The 15,684-nt window shown below is 41.5% G+C and overlaps 1 protein-coding gene across 1 annotated transcript in view; it reads right to left on the bottom strand.

Moving 5' to 3' along the window:
• Window positions 1-5,993: 5,993 nt before the first annotated feature.
• The window catches only part of SCNN1D (sodium channel epithelial 1 subunit delta), a 35,107-nt gene continuing 25,416 nt past the window's right edge, over window positions 5,994-15,684 (bottom strand). Inside the window, exons 12-13 of the mRNA XM_069743103.1 lie at window positions 10,944-11,019; window positions 5,994-10,256 (exon numbers count right to left, since the gene is read on the bottom strand). Of these exons, the coding sequence (XP_069599204.1) occupies window positions 10,005-10,256; window positions 10,944-11,019 (328 nt within the window). The 3' untranslated portion in view covers window positions 5,994-10,004. The remainder of the gene's footprint in view (window positions 10,257-10,943; window positions 11,020-15,684) is intronic.

Genomic DNA, 15,684 nt, shown 5'->3' with positions numbered 1-15,684 from the left:
TTAGGGTTAGGGATGTGTTGGGGTTAGGGTTGTGGTTAGGGGTGTGTTGGGGTTAGGGTTGTGATTAGGGTTATGGCTACAGTTGGAATTAGGGTTGTGGTTAGGGTTAGGGGTGTGTTGGGGTTAGGGTTGTGGTTAGGGGTGTGTTGGGGTTAGGGTTGTGATTAGGGTTATGGCTACAGTTGGGATTAGAGTTAGGGGTGTGTTGGGGTTAGTGTTGGAGGTAGAATTGAGGGGTTACCACTGTTTAGGCACATCAGGGGTCTCCAAACGCAACATGGCGCCACCATTGATTCCAGCCAATCTCGTATTCAAAAAGTCAAATGGTGCTCCCTCAATTCCGAGCCCTGACGTGTGCCCAAACAGTGGTTTACCCCCACATATGGGGTACCAGCATACTCAGGATAAACTGCGCAACAATTACTGGGGTCCAATTTCTCCTGTTACCCTTGTGAAAATAAAAAAATGCTTGCTAAAACATCATTTTTGAGGAAAGAAAAATGATTTATTTTCACGGCTCTACGTTGTAAACGTCTGTGAAGCACTTGGGGGTTCAAAGTGCTCACCACATATCTAGATAAGTTCCTTGGGGGGTCTAGTTTCTAAAATGGGGTCACTTGTGGGGGGTTTCTACTGTTTAGCCACATCAGGGGCTCTGCAAACGCAACGTGACGCCCGCAGAGCATTCCATCAAAGTCTGCATTTCATAACGTCACTACTTCAATTCCGAGCCCCGGCATGTGCCCAAACAGTAGTTTACCCCCACATATGGGGTTTCACCGTACTCAGGAGAAACTGGACAACAAATATTGGAGTCAAATTTCTCCTGTTACCCTTGGGAAAATTAAAAAATTCTGGGCTAAATAATTATTTTTGAGGAAAGAAAACGTATTTATTATTTTCACGGCTCTGCATTATAAACTTCTGTGAAGCACTTGGGGGTTCAAAGTGCTCACCACACATTTAGATAAGTTCCTTTCGGGGTCTAGTTTCCAAAATGGGGTCACTTGTGGGGGGTTTCTACTGTTAAGCCACATCAGGGGCTCTGCAAACGCAACGTGACGCCCACAGAGCATTCCATCAAAGTCTGCATTTCAAAACGTCACTACTTCACTTCCGAGCCCCGACATGTGCCCAAACAGTGATTTACCCCCACATATGGGGTATCAGCGTACTCAGGAGAAACTGGACAACAAATTTTGGGGTCAAATTTCTCCTGATACCCTTGGGAAAATAAAAAATTGCAGGCTAAAAGATCATTTTTGAGAAAATATTTTTTTTTTTTAATTTTCATGGCTCTGCGTTATAAACTTCTGTGAAGCACTTGGGGGTTCAAAGTCCTCACCACACATCTAGATTAGTTCTTTTGGTGGACTAGTTTCCAAAATGGGGTCATTTCTGGGGGATCTACAATGTTTAGGCACACAGGGGCTCTCCAAACATGACATGGTGTCCGCTAATGATTGGAGCTAATTTTCCATTTAAAAAGCCAAATGGCGTGCCTTCCCTTCCGAGCCCTGCCGTGCGCCCAAACAGTGGTTTACCCCCACATATGCGGTATCAGCGTACTCAGGACAAACTGGACAACAACATTTGGGGTCCAATTTCTCCTATTACCCTTGGCAAAATAGGAAATTCCAGGCTAAAAAATCATTTTTGAGGAAAGAAAAATTATTTTTTATTTTCATGGCTCTGCGTTATAAACTTCTGTGAAGCACCTGGGGGTTTAAAGTACTCAATATGCATCTAGATAAGTTCCTTGGGGGGTCTAGTTTCCAAAATGGGTTCACTTGTGGGGGAGCTCCAATGTTTAAGCACACAGGGGCTCTCCAAACGCGACATGGTGTCCGCTAATAATTGGAGCTAATTTTCCATTCAAAAAGTCAAATGGCGCGCCTTCCCTTCCGAGCCCTGCCGAGTGCCCAAACAGTGGTTTACCCCCACATATGAGGTATCGGCGTACTCGGGAGAAATTGCCCAACAAATTTTATGATCCATTTTATCCTATTGCCTATGTGATAATGAAAAAATTGAGGCGAAAAGAATTTTTTTGTGGAAAAAAAGTACTTTTTCATTTTTAAAGATCAATTTGTGAAGCACCTGAGAGTTTAAAGTGCTCACTAGGCATCTAAATAAGTTCCTTGGGGGGTCTAGTTTCCAAAATGGGGTCACTTGTGGGTGAGCGCCAATGTTTAGGCACACAGGAGCTATCCAAACGCGACATGGTGTCCGCTAACGATGGAGATAATTTTTCATTCAAAAAGTCAAATGGCGCTCCTTCCCTTCCGAACCTTACCATGTGCCCAAACAGTGGTTTACCCCCACATATGAGGTATCAGTGTACTCAGGAGAAATTGCCCAACAAATTGTAGGATCCATTTTATCCTGTTGCCCATGTGAAAATGAAAATATTGAGGCTAAAATAATTTTTTTGTGAAAAAAAGTACTTTTTCGTTTTTACGGATCAATTTGTGAAGCACCTGGGGGTTCAAAGTGCTCACTATGCATCTAGATAAGTTCCCTGGGGCGTCTAGTTTCCAAAATGGGGTCACTTGTGGGGGAGCTCCAATTTTTAGGCACACGGGGGCTCTCCAAACGTGACATGGTGTCCGCTAAAGAGTGGAGCCAATTTTTGATTCAAAAAGTCAAATGGCGCTCCATCCCTTCCAAGCCCTGCCGAGCGCCCAAACAGTGGTTTACCCCCACATATGAGGTATCAGCGTACTCAGGACAAATTGGACAACAACTTACGTGGTTCAGTTTCTCCTTTTACCATTGGGAAAATAAAAAAATTGTTGCTAAAATTTTTGTGACTAAAAAGTTAAATGTTAATTTTTTCCTTCCATGTTGCTTCTGCTGCTGTGAAGCACCTGAAGGGTTAATAAACTTCTTGAATGTGGTTTTGAGTACCTTGAGGGGTGCAGTTTTTAGAATGGTGTCACTTTTGGGTATTTTCAGCCATATAGACCCCTCAAACTGACTTCAAATGTGAGGTGGTCCCTAAAAAAAATGGTTTTGTAAATTTCGTTGTAAAAATGAGAAATCGCTGGTCAAATTTTAACCCTTATAACTTCCTAGCAAAAAAAAATTTTGTTTCCAAAATTGTGCTGATGTAAAGTAAACATGTGGGAAATGTTATTTATTAACTATTTTGTGTCACATAACTCTCTGGTTTAACAGAATAAAAATTCAAAATGTGAAAATTGCGAAATTTTCAAAATTTTCGCCAAATTTCCGTTTTTATCACAAATAAACACATAATTTATTGACCTAAATTTACCACTAACATTAAGCCCAATATGTCACGAAAAAACAATCTCAGAACCGCTAGGATCCGTTGAAGCGTTCCTGAGTTATTACCTCATAAAGGGACACTGGTCAGAATTGCAAAAAACGGCAAGGTCTTTAAGGTCAAAATAGGCTGGGTCATGAAGGGGTTAATGATGGAAATTTCTTGCAACCGGTGATGACTCAGAGTTGACTCTCAAAATATAGCAAATAGCTGCAGAATTTTCCTTTAAAGATGATTATTATGTTGTTGTTTTTTTTAAAGAAATAACCCTTTACTTTCACCCTAGTTAATAAGAACAGATAAAAGTTTTTGCTTTATTTCCCGGTTGACTTTCTGGATCATGTTTGCTCTACCAAGTTGTTTTCGCCTAATAAAGTAAATGTTGCTATTAATGATAACACAGGACTATCTGTTCATGAAACCTTTAAGAAGATAAATCCCATGCAAAATACATTCAAGGTCTCTGAACCCGTAAGTTTCACAAGGACCTTCATGTCATTCAATGTGTATGAGGCCTACAATGTGGACTCTTCCTCACATATGCCAGAGTTCTCAGCAATGCTCATGTAAATCGCACTAAATCAGAGCACCTGCGCTATGTTACAGCAGAACAATCAGATTGCTAGCAAAAATAATGTTCCGGATAATAATAACGTCCCTTTAAAGGGAACCTGTCGGCTAGTTTTTAGACACTTGCGGGGCCAGCACTGGTCTCTGCTCTTTCCATCTCGTCTTACATTGTGCATTGACAGTGCGCTCTGTTGCCAGTTCGTTACTTCTGATCATAGCCGGCGACAGAGCGCACTGTCACTCTGCACTGAGAAGATAGGTGCATAAAAAAATAGGCATTGCTCCTTACCCTTAGCTGATATACACTGTACCCTGTAAAGTTTTACTTTTTTTTTCGTTTATGAACTGCTATTGCGTATTACTAAGGTTTTTCATGCTTCAAGGAATGTACGTTAGTATCAAATAATTGATTAATATTTATCCTCTTTGCATATTCATTAATATAAAATGCTCGATACAAACAATAACTCTCAGATCAGCCAATTTTTTCCATTTATCATGAGCAATTTTTCATCTTCAGCCTTAGATCTAGAACGGTGCTTTCCAGATAATTTCTATTGATCATCCAAAGGTGGTAAGTAGGCGCAGGAGCCCATTTAGGAAGTATTTGCTGGTGTCCTGTGCAGTTTATTATGCAGTATTCTGCTGTTTCTCACTTTCTAAGTGGATTCTCTTTCAATATCATATGATATTGGTGGAGCGACATCTGACTGCACTCAGTGAATACAGTTAATTAATTCTGAACTTCCTCTGGTATCTGTCATTTAGGACCGATGGTATGGGAGGCAGAAACACTAACAGTGAGCTACAGGCTGCGCTCTTGTCTATGGGAAGAATTCACTCTACCTAAATACCTCTCTAGTATTCTTCTTTAGAGACATATTGTACTATATTATATATATAATATGTACTATTACTATATATAAATATATTTGCCAGTACAATTTTAGGTAGAAAAGATGCTGAAAAGTAAGAGTTTTTTTATTTCCATAAAGTTACTAAAAAATAATAACAGAAAAACAATTACAATAATCATTTTTTTTTTAAATAAACTTTTGTAAAAAAAATTGTCACAAACCAGAAAATAACATAAACATATTTGCTATTCCCATAATGATAAAAAATTCCATACGATACAATGAACATCTTATTTATGGTGATTGGTGGATGATGATTTACATCATCAAGGAGTTTTTTTTTTTAATTTACTAATTATTAAAGTAAAAAAGTTTAATGATTACAAATAGGCATGGCAAAATGGCCACTAAAAATACAGTACATATAGAAAAATCCCACTAGATCTCACATACAGATGATAATTGTTATGGCAATGAAAATGGGATTTTTTTGGTACATTTCTCCTTCTTAAGATATGGAGCTTTTTTTTTATTGTTCTTTATTAAGAAAAAATATATGTGTTGTGGTTGATCGGCTCAGTCAGCTGTGCTCGGAGGTAGACACGGGAACACTGTCTCTTTAAGATCTTCACTGGTTTATTATATATGCGGCATATACCATGGTAAAGTAAAAATAACCACGGCCCTTTGGGCAAAAACAGGAAAACAAAACAAAATGGTAACGTAAAGCATAGACCTTGTGGTAGCGGAGATCTGCCCACTCAGGGTTAGAAAATCACATGGTTCAGGTTAATACAGGCACAAAGACTTCTCTAGAGTAAACCTCTCCAGGCACACTGAACACTGAATGCCTCAGGAGGTTGACTATTTAGATCCCAGACCACACCCTGGGGTGGAGATAAGGTGGACAGCCTTCCACCCATTCTATGGTTGTCCAATAAAAACCAGCCCTTAAAATGGCCAATTAACCCCTTTCAACACATAGTGGGCTGGAGCAAACTTCTGGGTTTCAAATCCCTGAAGCCTAATAGCCTCAGTGAAACATATCTCCACTCCAGCACTTTGCCAGTGACTTTGTCACGTATGTAATTTTTAGATGTGTGTGTAATGCACCATAGTTATGCGTTTGTGTATATGGGAGGGGAAGGACACACGTTCTGCAAAGCTTCCCTTGACTGTCAGTGTTCACTCCTGTAAATAGGCAACCCAAAGATGGATTCTGCGTCAAATTAAATTACACACACGTTTTCATGTAACACAAAGACCCAGAGAAATAATCACATTAATCCGTTTATTTTTACACCCCGAGATATACATTTTATCAAAATGTCTGTAAATGTTACATACATTACAGTATGAGAAAAATGGAAGAGAGAACATATTAGACAATCAATATGATTTTATGATACATATATATATATTTCTATGTGAAATGACATTCCGGCCAATTTACGTATGCATCGGCCACACATTTTATCTAGATAAAGGAAGATTTATGATGAGGTAGATCAGCTTAACAAAAGAAAGAAAAATAGAAAAATTCCTTCAATCTCACTTTTGCTAATCCAGTATATTAGGACTAACATTTTATAGGATGTCAGAAATCCAGAAGCAGGGGAATGATTGGACGCAGCTACTTTAAATGACTCTTCTGGTTAAAAAAAATAAAAATATGATAAAAGCATGTGAAGTATTAATATTTTAATTTGAGTTGAGGTTTTTCAAATGGAATCTGAACACATTGAACCAGTGGCGAAATATGGGGCACTGAGATCAACATTTTATAGGGCCACAAAACTTCTGTCCCCCCATATCAGTCTCAGCCTTTTCCATTATAAACTGGAATAGAAATATTGAAGTTTTCGGTGGATCTCTAGGGAATTTCATAAATGCTTTTTTTTTTGTGGTGCCTTTCCAATGACCAAGAATATTTTATAATTCATTTACTATGGCATTAAAGGGTTTTCCCATCTCCAAGATCCTATCACAATAGGTAGTAGGTGTAATAATAACAATATTAGCAAATACCTCCAATTAGAAATGCAGTATAGTTTTTCTGATTAGCTATGTCACTTAACCCATGTGATGTGTAGGACACTCGGTTGCTTGTTAGTGGTCGCACCCATAGATATCTAAGCTACTGTAATGCCCTGCACATGGGGTAAACGTCATAGCTAATCAGAAGAACTATATTCCATTTCTAATTGGTTATATTTGCTAATATTATTATTACACCTGATACATACTGGGATAGGATCTTGAAGATGGGAATACACATATAAGTCCCATAGACCAAAACAATATAGTCAACATCCTTATTGAAACCTGATATTAGTTGCTTTGTAGATGGATTCTTCCTAAGCTTGACTTTCCACGGGTGACCCAGTGAATGCAACCAAAAAAATAGCGCAAATAATATTTTTATCACATCGGTCAAAGAGATAGCATCAACCGAGTAATATTAAGGCTCGTTAACTACTTCTCGGAACATCATTAATGTCCTGGGAAAAAGAGTAAGATCTAAAGAGCTGGTTAACATTTAACGCAGGAAAAAAATACACCCAAAAATGTCGTCGGACTTGAGATTTCTAATAACTTGTCAGTTCTGGTTCCCGATGGAAAGAGAAGAGATTGCTGAGGTGTGGTCATAGTTATGATAATTTTATAGTACAGGAACCATGCCAAGGACAAAAGAAACAAAGAGTACCTTCTGGAAGAGATATTCTGATAATGTGGAGAAGGTCAAATGTACTACGTGAATGTGCTTACATCAGACATGTGAGTGAAAGTGAACTTATCCCATACACAGCAGCATAAAAAAGTAATATTTTCTGCTTTATTCACCCATTCTGTTACTCTTTGATTCCATTTTTGTGATATGGATACACTTTTACATATACAGGCTATACATATACATCCCCGACTAACAAACATCCGACTTATGTACAACTCATACGTTACAAACATCAGATGTTAAAAAAAAAAAAATCACCCCTTATACTTGAGCACTCACCTCTCTCATTGCTGCTCATCACCCGCCTTCTGGTCCTCTTCTTTCGACTATCGCGAGCCACATATCCAGACTTTTCACTATAGACCAGAATTTCCAAATGTGTCCATGCCACTGTGCGTCATAACGTTGCAATGTCAATGTCACGACATTAGGATGTGTAGTGACTTCCAGGGCATGGACACAGCCGGAAATTCTGGCTAATAGTGAAGAGACTTGGGATGCGGCACACAACGAAGAAAAGAAGAGGACTGCATGGTGTGAAATGAGCTGCAGGTAGACCTGTGAGGTCAACGATGAGGTGAGTACTAGTGTGTTTGTTTTTTCCTGGTCCCGTTCCAACTTGACTGCAAATTCACGTTACGTTCTGGATAGGGACAGTAGGTTTCTTCATAACCCAAGTTGTGTTCAAGTCGGAACAGGTCAGGGGACTGTCTGTAGAATTAAAGTGTATTTGGTATTCTATTTTGCTTCCCATTTATTGGATCCAACAGGTTTTTAGTGACAACTTATGGGTTCCCAAAGCCGATTCATAAGGGTCTTGAAGAAAATTGACCAACCAGATGTTCAGTCATAGTCTGGGTATATTCTAAGTACTAGGACCGTAAGAAAAAGACCAAAAAATGGTGTAGTTCTCATCTCCTCCAAGGTGCTGGGAAATGAAACCTTAATTATACCATTTATTAACTTTTATATAAACTAAACTTTCACTCCTTATGGGTCACCAAACATACAAAAACTGTGAGAAATTTTGTTTGAAAATTCAGAATCCAGTCGGCACGGCGTTACTGAAGGCAACTCGGAATCCAGTCTCCACGGCGTTACTGAAGGCAACTCGGAATCCAGTCCACACGGCGTTACTGAAGGCAACTCGGAATCCAGTCCGCACGGCGTTACTGAAGGCAACTCGGAATCCAGTCTGCATGGCGTTACTGAAGGGAACTCGGAATCCAGTCCACATGGCATTACTGAAGGCAACTCGGAATCCAGTCCACACGGCATTACTGAAGGCAACTCGGAATTCAGTCTGCACGGCGTTACTGAAGGCAACTCGGAATCCAGTCCGCACGGCGTTACTGAAGGGAACTCGGAATCCAGTCCGCACGGCGTTACTGAAGGCAACTCGGAATCCAGTCCACACGGCGTTACTGAAGGGAACTCGGAATCCAGTCCACACGGCATTACTGAAGGCAACTCGGAATCCAGTCCGCACAGCGCTACTGAAGGGAACTCGGAATCCAGTCCACACGGCATTACTGAAGGCAACTCGGAATCCAGTCCGCACAGTGTTACTGAAGGGAACTTGGAATCCAGTCCGTAGGACGTTACTGAAGGGAACTTGGAATCCAGTCCGCACAGCATTACTGAAGGCAACTCGGAATCCAGTGCACACGGCGTTACTGAAGGCAACTCGGAATCCAGTCCGCAGGACGTTACTGAAGGGAACTCGGTATCCAGTCCACATGGCATTACTGAAGGGAACTCAGAATCCAGTCCGCACGGCGTTACTGAAGGCAACTCGGAATCCAGTCCACACTGCGTTACTGAAGGGAGCTCGGAATCCAGTCCACACAGCATTACTGAAGGCAACTCGGAATCCAGTCCACACGGCGTTACTGAAGGCAACTCGGAATCCAGTCCGCAGGACATTACCGAAGGGAACTCGGTATCCAGTCCACATGGCATTACTGAAGGGAACTCGGAATCCAGTCCGCACGGCGTTACTGAAGGCAACTCGGAATCCAGTCCACACGGCGTTACTGAAGGGAGCTCAGAATCCAGTCCACACAGCATTACTGAAGGCAACTCGGTATCCAGTCCACACGGCATTACTGAAGGCAACTCGGAATCCAGTCCGCAGGACGTTACTGAAGGGAACTTGGAATCCAGTCCGCATGGCGTTACTGACGGGAACTCGGAATCCAGTCTGCACGGCGTTACTGAAGGGAACTTGGAATCCAGTCCGCATGGCATTACTGAAGGGAACTCGGAATCCAGTCCGCAGGACGTTACTGAAGGGAACTCGGAATCCAGTCCACACGACGTTACTGAAGGGAACTCGGAATCCAGTCTGCACAGCGTTACTGAAGGGAACTCGGAATCCAGTCTGCACGTCGTTACTGAAGGGAACTTGGAATCCAGTCCTCACAGCATTACTGAAGGCAACTCGGAATCATGTCCATACGGCGTTACTGAAGGGAACTCGGAATCCAGTCCGCACGTCGTTACTGAAGGCAAGTTTCGAAAAAAACAACTGTATGTACGACAGGGAAATTCAAATAAGTCTCTCTTGCACTTGCACAGTAGGCACATTTTTTCCATCAGGGTCTGACGAACCATCTGCGGGGATGACGTATGGATTCACATTTTTATCTTCCTCCTTTTTCAAGCCGTACTTCCTGTAGCCAACGATGATCAACATGGCACCGACGTCAAACACCAACTCTGCGATCTCTACAACTGACAGCACCGAGGATCCAAACCAAAAGCTCCACTGGCTTCCCATAGTAGAAAGCAGGTTGTAAACCTATAAAGACAAATTTACATAGTGGTTAGTTAGTGGTTTCAATGTTTTTAAAGACCATGCTCAACTTTGCATCCACTGTCCTAAAGAATCTAAAAAAAAAATGAGACTTTAAAATTAGTTTGGTTGAAAATATGAAAAAAAAGAAGGATTATATTGCCAATTTAGCATGGATGTTCATAGTAAGTACTAGATGGCAGCCCGATTCTAAAGAATCGGGAGTCTAGAATCCATATATACTTGAAATTCGGCAGGAGCTTGAAGAGCAACATCACTGGGCCCGCCTCCACGCAGTAGAAACTTGCTGTGAGGTAAAAATTCAAAAATCACACCAAAATGGCGGGCGGAGTGTGTCACAGTACGGCACGTTTCTGATTGGTCGCTCGCAGCAGGCGGCAACCAATCAGACACTGGACACTGTTGACGTCACTTATCTCCGGACATTAGCTCCGGACATTAGCTCCGGACATTAGCTCCGGACATTAGCTCTGGACATTAGCTCCGGACAAAGCCACGGAAGTTGGCACAAATTGCAGGAAGTAGTATTCTAGGCAATTATATATAAGATAACGGCCTCTTCAGGTTGAAGAGAACAGACAGATACAGTATTACTACTGCAGAGACATCTTAAACTGATTTTCCGTTGCAGGACTTTCTACAATGAATCTCCAATATTCTCTGAACACTTACATTTATTGCAGGCATTTCATCAAATGACCGGAGACCCAGTTCTTGGAAATATACATTAAGTCTGGCAATATCATTTCTAGGAAAGATGAGAGTAACAGGATCATTTATTTTTATTCAAAGCATCTATCTATCTACAGTCATGGCCGAAAGTGTTGGCACCCTTGAAAATGATTCAGAAAAGGAAGTATTTCTTCCAGAAAATTATCGCAAATGCATATTTTGTTATACATATGTTTATTTCCTTTGTGTGTATTGGAACACCATTAAAAAACTGAGGAAAAAAAGACAAATTGGACATGATCTCACTCTGAAGGGATAGAAAAATGCTGCATTTCTCACAGCAAAATGCGACATGTGAACAAAGCCTAACACTCTGTTTCTTCCACATATAGTGAAAATGAGTCCTGGAAAAAACAATGATGGAATTGCTGTTGTATTTAGTTATTTAGTTACTAGATGGCAGCCCGATTCTAAAGAATCGGGAGTCTAGAATCCATATATACTTTATTTATTCAAATGTAAGAATAATACAATTAATAAATAATAGTAAGAAAGAACAAAAATAATAGGCAGTATATGGAGAAAACACCAAACAAAAGTTCAAAATTGGTGTGAAAATGTCACTGAACCACTTCACAACTAAATATATATAGTTTTGGTAAATGGTATTATCATTTTTTTGACGAAATTCGGCAGGAGCTTGAAGAGCAACGTCACTGGGCCCGCCTCCACGCAGTAGAAACTTGCTGTGAGGTAAAAATTCAAAAATCACACCAAAATGGCGGGCGGAGTGTGTCACAGTACGGCACGTTTCTGATTGGTCGCTCGCAGCAGGCGGCAACCAATCAGACACTGGACACTGTTGACGTCACTTATCTCTGGACATTAGCTCCGGACATTAGCTCCGGACAGGAAGTTGGCACAAATTGCAGGAAGTAGTATTCTAGGCAATTATATATTAGATATACAGTGGGGCAAAAAAGTATTTAGTCAGTCAGCAATAGTGCAAGTTCCACCACTTAAAAAGATGAGAGGCGTCTGTAATTTACATCATAGGTAGACCTCAACTATGGGAGACAAACTGAGAAAAAAAAATCCAGAAAATCACATTGTCTGTTTTTTTAACAATTTATTTGCATATTATGGTGGAAAATAAGTATTTGGTCAGAAACAAACAATCAAGATTTCTGGCTCTCACAGACCTGTAACTTCTTCTTTAAGAGTCTCCTCTTTCCTCCACTCATTACCTGTAGTAATGGCACCTGTTTAAACTTGTTATCAGTATAAAAAGACACCTGTGCACACCCTCAAACAGTCTGACTCCAAACTCCACTATGGTGAAGACCAAAGAGCTGTCAAAGGACACCAGAAACAAAATTGTAGCCCTACACCAGGCTGGGAAGACTGAATCTGCAATAGCCAACCAGCTTGGAGTGAAGAAATCAACAGTGGGAGCAATAATTAGAAAATGGAAGACATACAAGACCACTGATAATCTCCCTCGATCTGGGGCTCCACGCAAAATCCCACCCCGTGGGGTCAGAATGATCACAAGAACGGTGAGCAAAAATCCCAGAACCACGCGGGGGGACCTAGTGAATGAACTGCAGAGAGCTGGGACCAATGTAACAAGGCTTACCATAAGTAACACACTACGCCACCATGGATTCAGATCCTGCAGTGCCAGACGTGTCCCACTGCTTAAGCCAGTACATGTCCGGGCCCGTCTGAAGTTTGCTAGAGAGCATTTGGATGATCCAGAGGAGTTTTGGGAGAATGTCCTATGGTCTGATGAAACCAAACTGGAACTGTTTGGTAGAAACACAACTTGTCGTATTTGGAGGAAAAAGAATACTGAGTTGCATCCATCAAACACCATACCTACTGTAAACATGGTGGTGGAAACATCATGCTTTAGGGCTGTTTCTCTGCAAAGGGGCCAGGACGACTGATCCGGGTACATGAAAGAATGAATGGGGCCATGTATCGTGAGATTTTGAGTGCAAACCTCCTTCCATCAGCAAGGGCATTGAAGATGAAACGTGGCTGGGTCTTTCAACATGACAATGATCCAAAGCACACCGCCAGGGCAACGATGGAGTGGCTTCGTAAGAAGCATTTCAGGGTCCTGGAGTGGCCTAGCCAGTCTCCAGATCTCAACCCTATAGAAAACCTTTGGAGGGAGTTGAAAGTCCGTGTTGCCAAGCGAAAAGCCAAAAACATCACTGCTCTAGAGGAGATCTGCATGGAGGAATGGGCCAACATACCAACAACAGTGTGTGGCAACCTTGTGAAGACTTACAGAAAACGTTTGACGTCTGTCATTGCCAACAAAGGATATATTACAAAGTATTGAGATGAAATTTTTTTTCTGACCAAATACTTATTTTCCTCCATAATATGCAAATAAAATGTTAAAAAACAGACAATGTGATTTTCTAGATTTTTTTTTTTCTCAGTTTGTCTCCCATAGTTGATGTCTACCTATGATGTAAATTACAGACGCCTCTCATCTTTTTAAGTGGTGGAACTTGCACTATTGCTGACTGACTAAATACTTTTTTGCCCCACTGTATATACTAGCTGAAGAGCCCGGCATTGCCTGGGCATAGTAAATATCTGGGATTAGTTATAGCACCTCACTTCTCTTATTTTCCCATCACGCCTCTCATTTTCCCCCTCACATCTCTCATTTTCCCCCTCACTCCTCTCATTTTCCCCCTCACTCCTCTCATTCCCCCCTAACACTTGTCATTTCGACCTCACATCTGTCATTTTCCCTCACTCCTCTCATTTTGCACTCACACCTTTTCATTTTCATCTCACACCTCTCATTTTCCCCTCAGTATATACATGTTTGTCATCTCGTACCGTATGTCATCTCCTGTATATAGTATATACCTGTATGTCATCTCCCCTGTAAATAGTATATACCTGCTGTATGTCATCTCCTCCTGTAAATTGTATATACCTATGTGTGATATACTGCGGGGGCTGTGCGATATACTACATGGGCAGTGTAATATACTGTGTTCTGTCTTCATACACGTTGATACGGTGTGTGATCCGACATATGGCATAAACCACTTCTGTCTCCCAAATAAGCAGACTGTTCTCTGTAGTCTAACTTGTTTATTGGTAAACATGAGCGCGGTAAAACTATAAGAATACAAATGATTTGAGTAAGTATTGGGCAAATAATAACATGACTGCAACTAACAGGGAAAGCATACAGGATGATGCAACTTCTATAATAACTACATACAGCAGGTAACTGAAATCACATTTCCTGTGTACTGGCTGCTATACAGTTAATCACACTCTGTACAACATTACATAGCAAGAACAGGGATAATGGTCTTACCGGATAATCTTAACCGGAATGGCAAGTAAGTGAGGTAGTTCAACACAGCAGATTAACACGTGTGTCCAGGGAAATACACATAGAGAAGATGGAGTTTCCCCTTCCCATGATACCTTGGTGAATCCCAGAATGCAACACTCTAATAGTTACTGAAAAACACAGGTAATAAATGTAACCACCACTGGGTGGTGCTATAACACAGCAAAACCAAAACTATGGTATTAAACCTTTTTAATACAAGATATGAACCTGTCCTTCTCTAGAAAGGGCAGAACACTCCCCGCTTGGCATCAACTGATGCCACCCACAGGTTCTTTTGGTGAAAACAGTAAGACAAGTTCCGCAACTGGTCTGAGGAATAGTTTACTCTCCCCGGACTTGCCTACTTTGACCTCAACCTTACGCACTTTCCCATCTTTGCTTGGGAATATTTTAGTGATGAGGCCTAGTGGCCACTCATTACGGTGAGACTGGCTGTCTTTCATGAGAACGACATCGCCGGTTTTGATGTTTGGTTTGTCGGTCTGCCACTTCTTCCTGGGTTGTAAGGTGGAGAGGTACTGCTTCCTCCATCTGTCCCAGAAGGTATTGGAGAGACTTTGGACTTGTCTCCATTGTCGTCTGTAGAGGTCTTTGTTGCTAAATTCTCCAGGTGGAGCGCTGAGAACGCTGGCTTTCTGAGTAAGTAACATGGCAGGAGTGAGAATGGTCGGATCCTCAGAGTCACTAGAAAGTGAAGTCAATGGTCTAGCATTAATGATCGCCGAAACTTCTGCCAGGAATGTGGTCAAACTTTCATGTGTGAGTCTTGCGCTACCTGCTTGCAAGAAGATGGAGTCAAGGATTCTGCGTGCCATTCCTATCATCCTCTCCCAAGCACCTCCCATGTGAGAAGAGTGTGGAAGATTGAAAGTCCAGGTGCATCCCTGCTCGTTCAAGTATCTTTCCACACTGGTGGTGTCTAGGTTGGAAGGAATTTGAAGTTCTTTCACTGCTCCTACAAAGTTGGTACCTCTATCGGAGCGTATGTGCTTCACGGGCCCTCTGATGGCGATGAAACGTCGGAGTGCATTTATAAACCCTGAAGTGTCCATGGACTCAATTACTTCGATGTGGACTGCTCTGATGGACATACAGGTGAACATAACCGACCAGCGTTTGGCGTTGGCTTGGACTCTTCTAGTGTGCCGTGCAACCACAGACCATGGCCTGAATACGTCCAGTCCGACGTTGGTAAAAGGAGGTTCTGTACTAAGTCTGTCTGGTGGGAGATTGGCCATCTTTGGCTTTTGAGTCCCACCACGGAGTTTGCGACAAATCACACAGTTGTAAATGAGTTTACTCACGCATCGCTTAGCTCCAACTATCCATAATCCA

This window comes from Ranitomeya imitator, chromosome 10 (assembly GCF_032444005.1).
Source record: "Ranitomeya imitator isolate aRanImi1 chromosome 10, aRanImi1.pri, whole genome shotgun sequence".
In the NCBI taxonomy this organism is placed as follows: Eukaryota; Metazoa; Chordata; class Amphibia; order Anura; family Dendrobatidae; genus Ranitomeya; species Ranitomeya imitator.
This window is presented reverse-complemented; position numbering and strand designations above follow the sequence as displayed.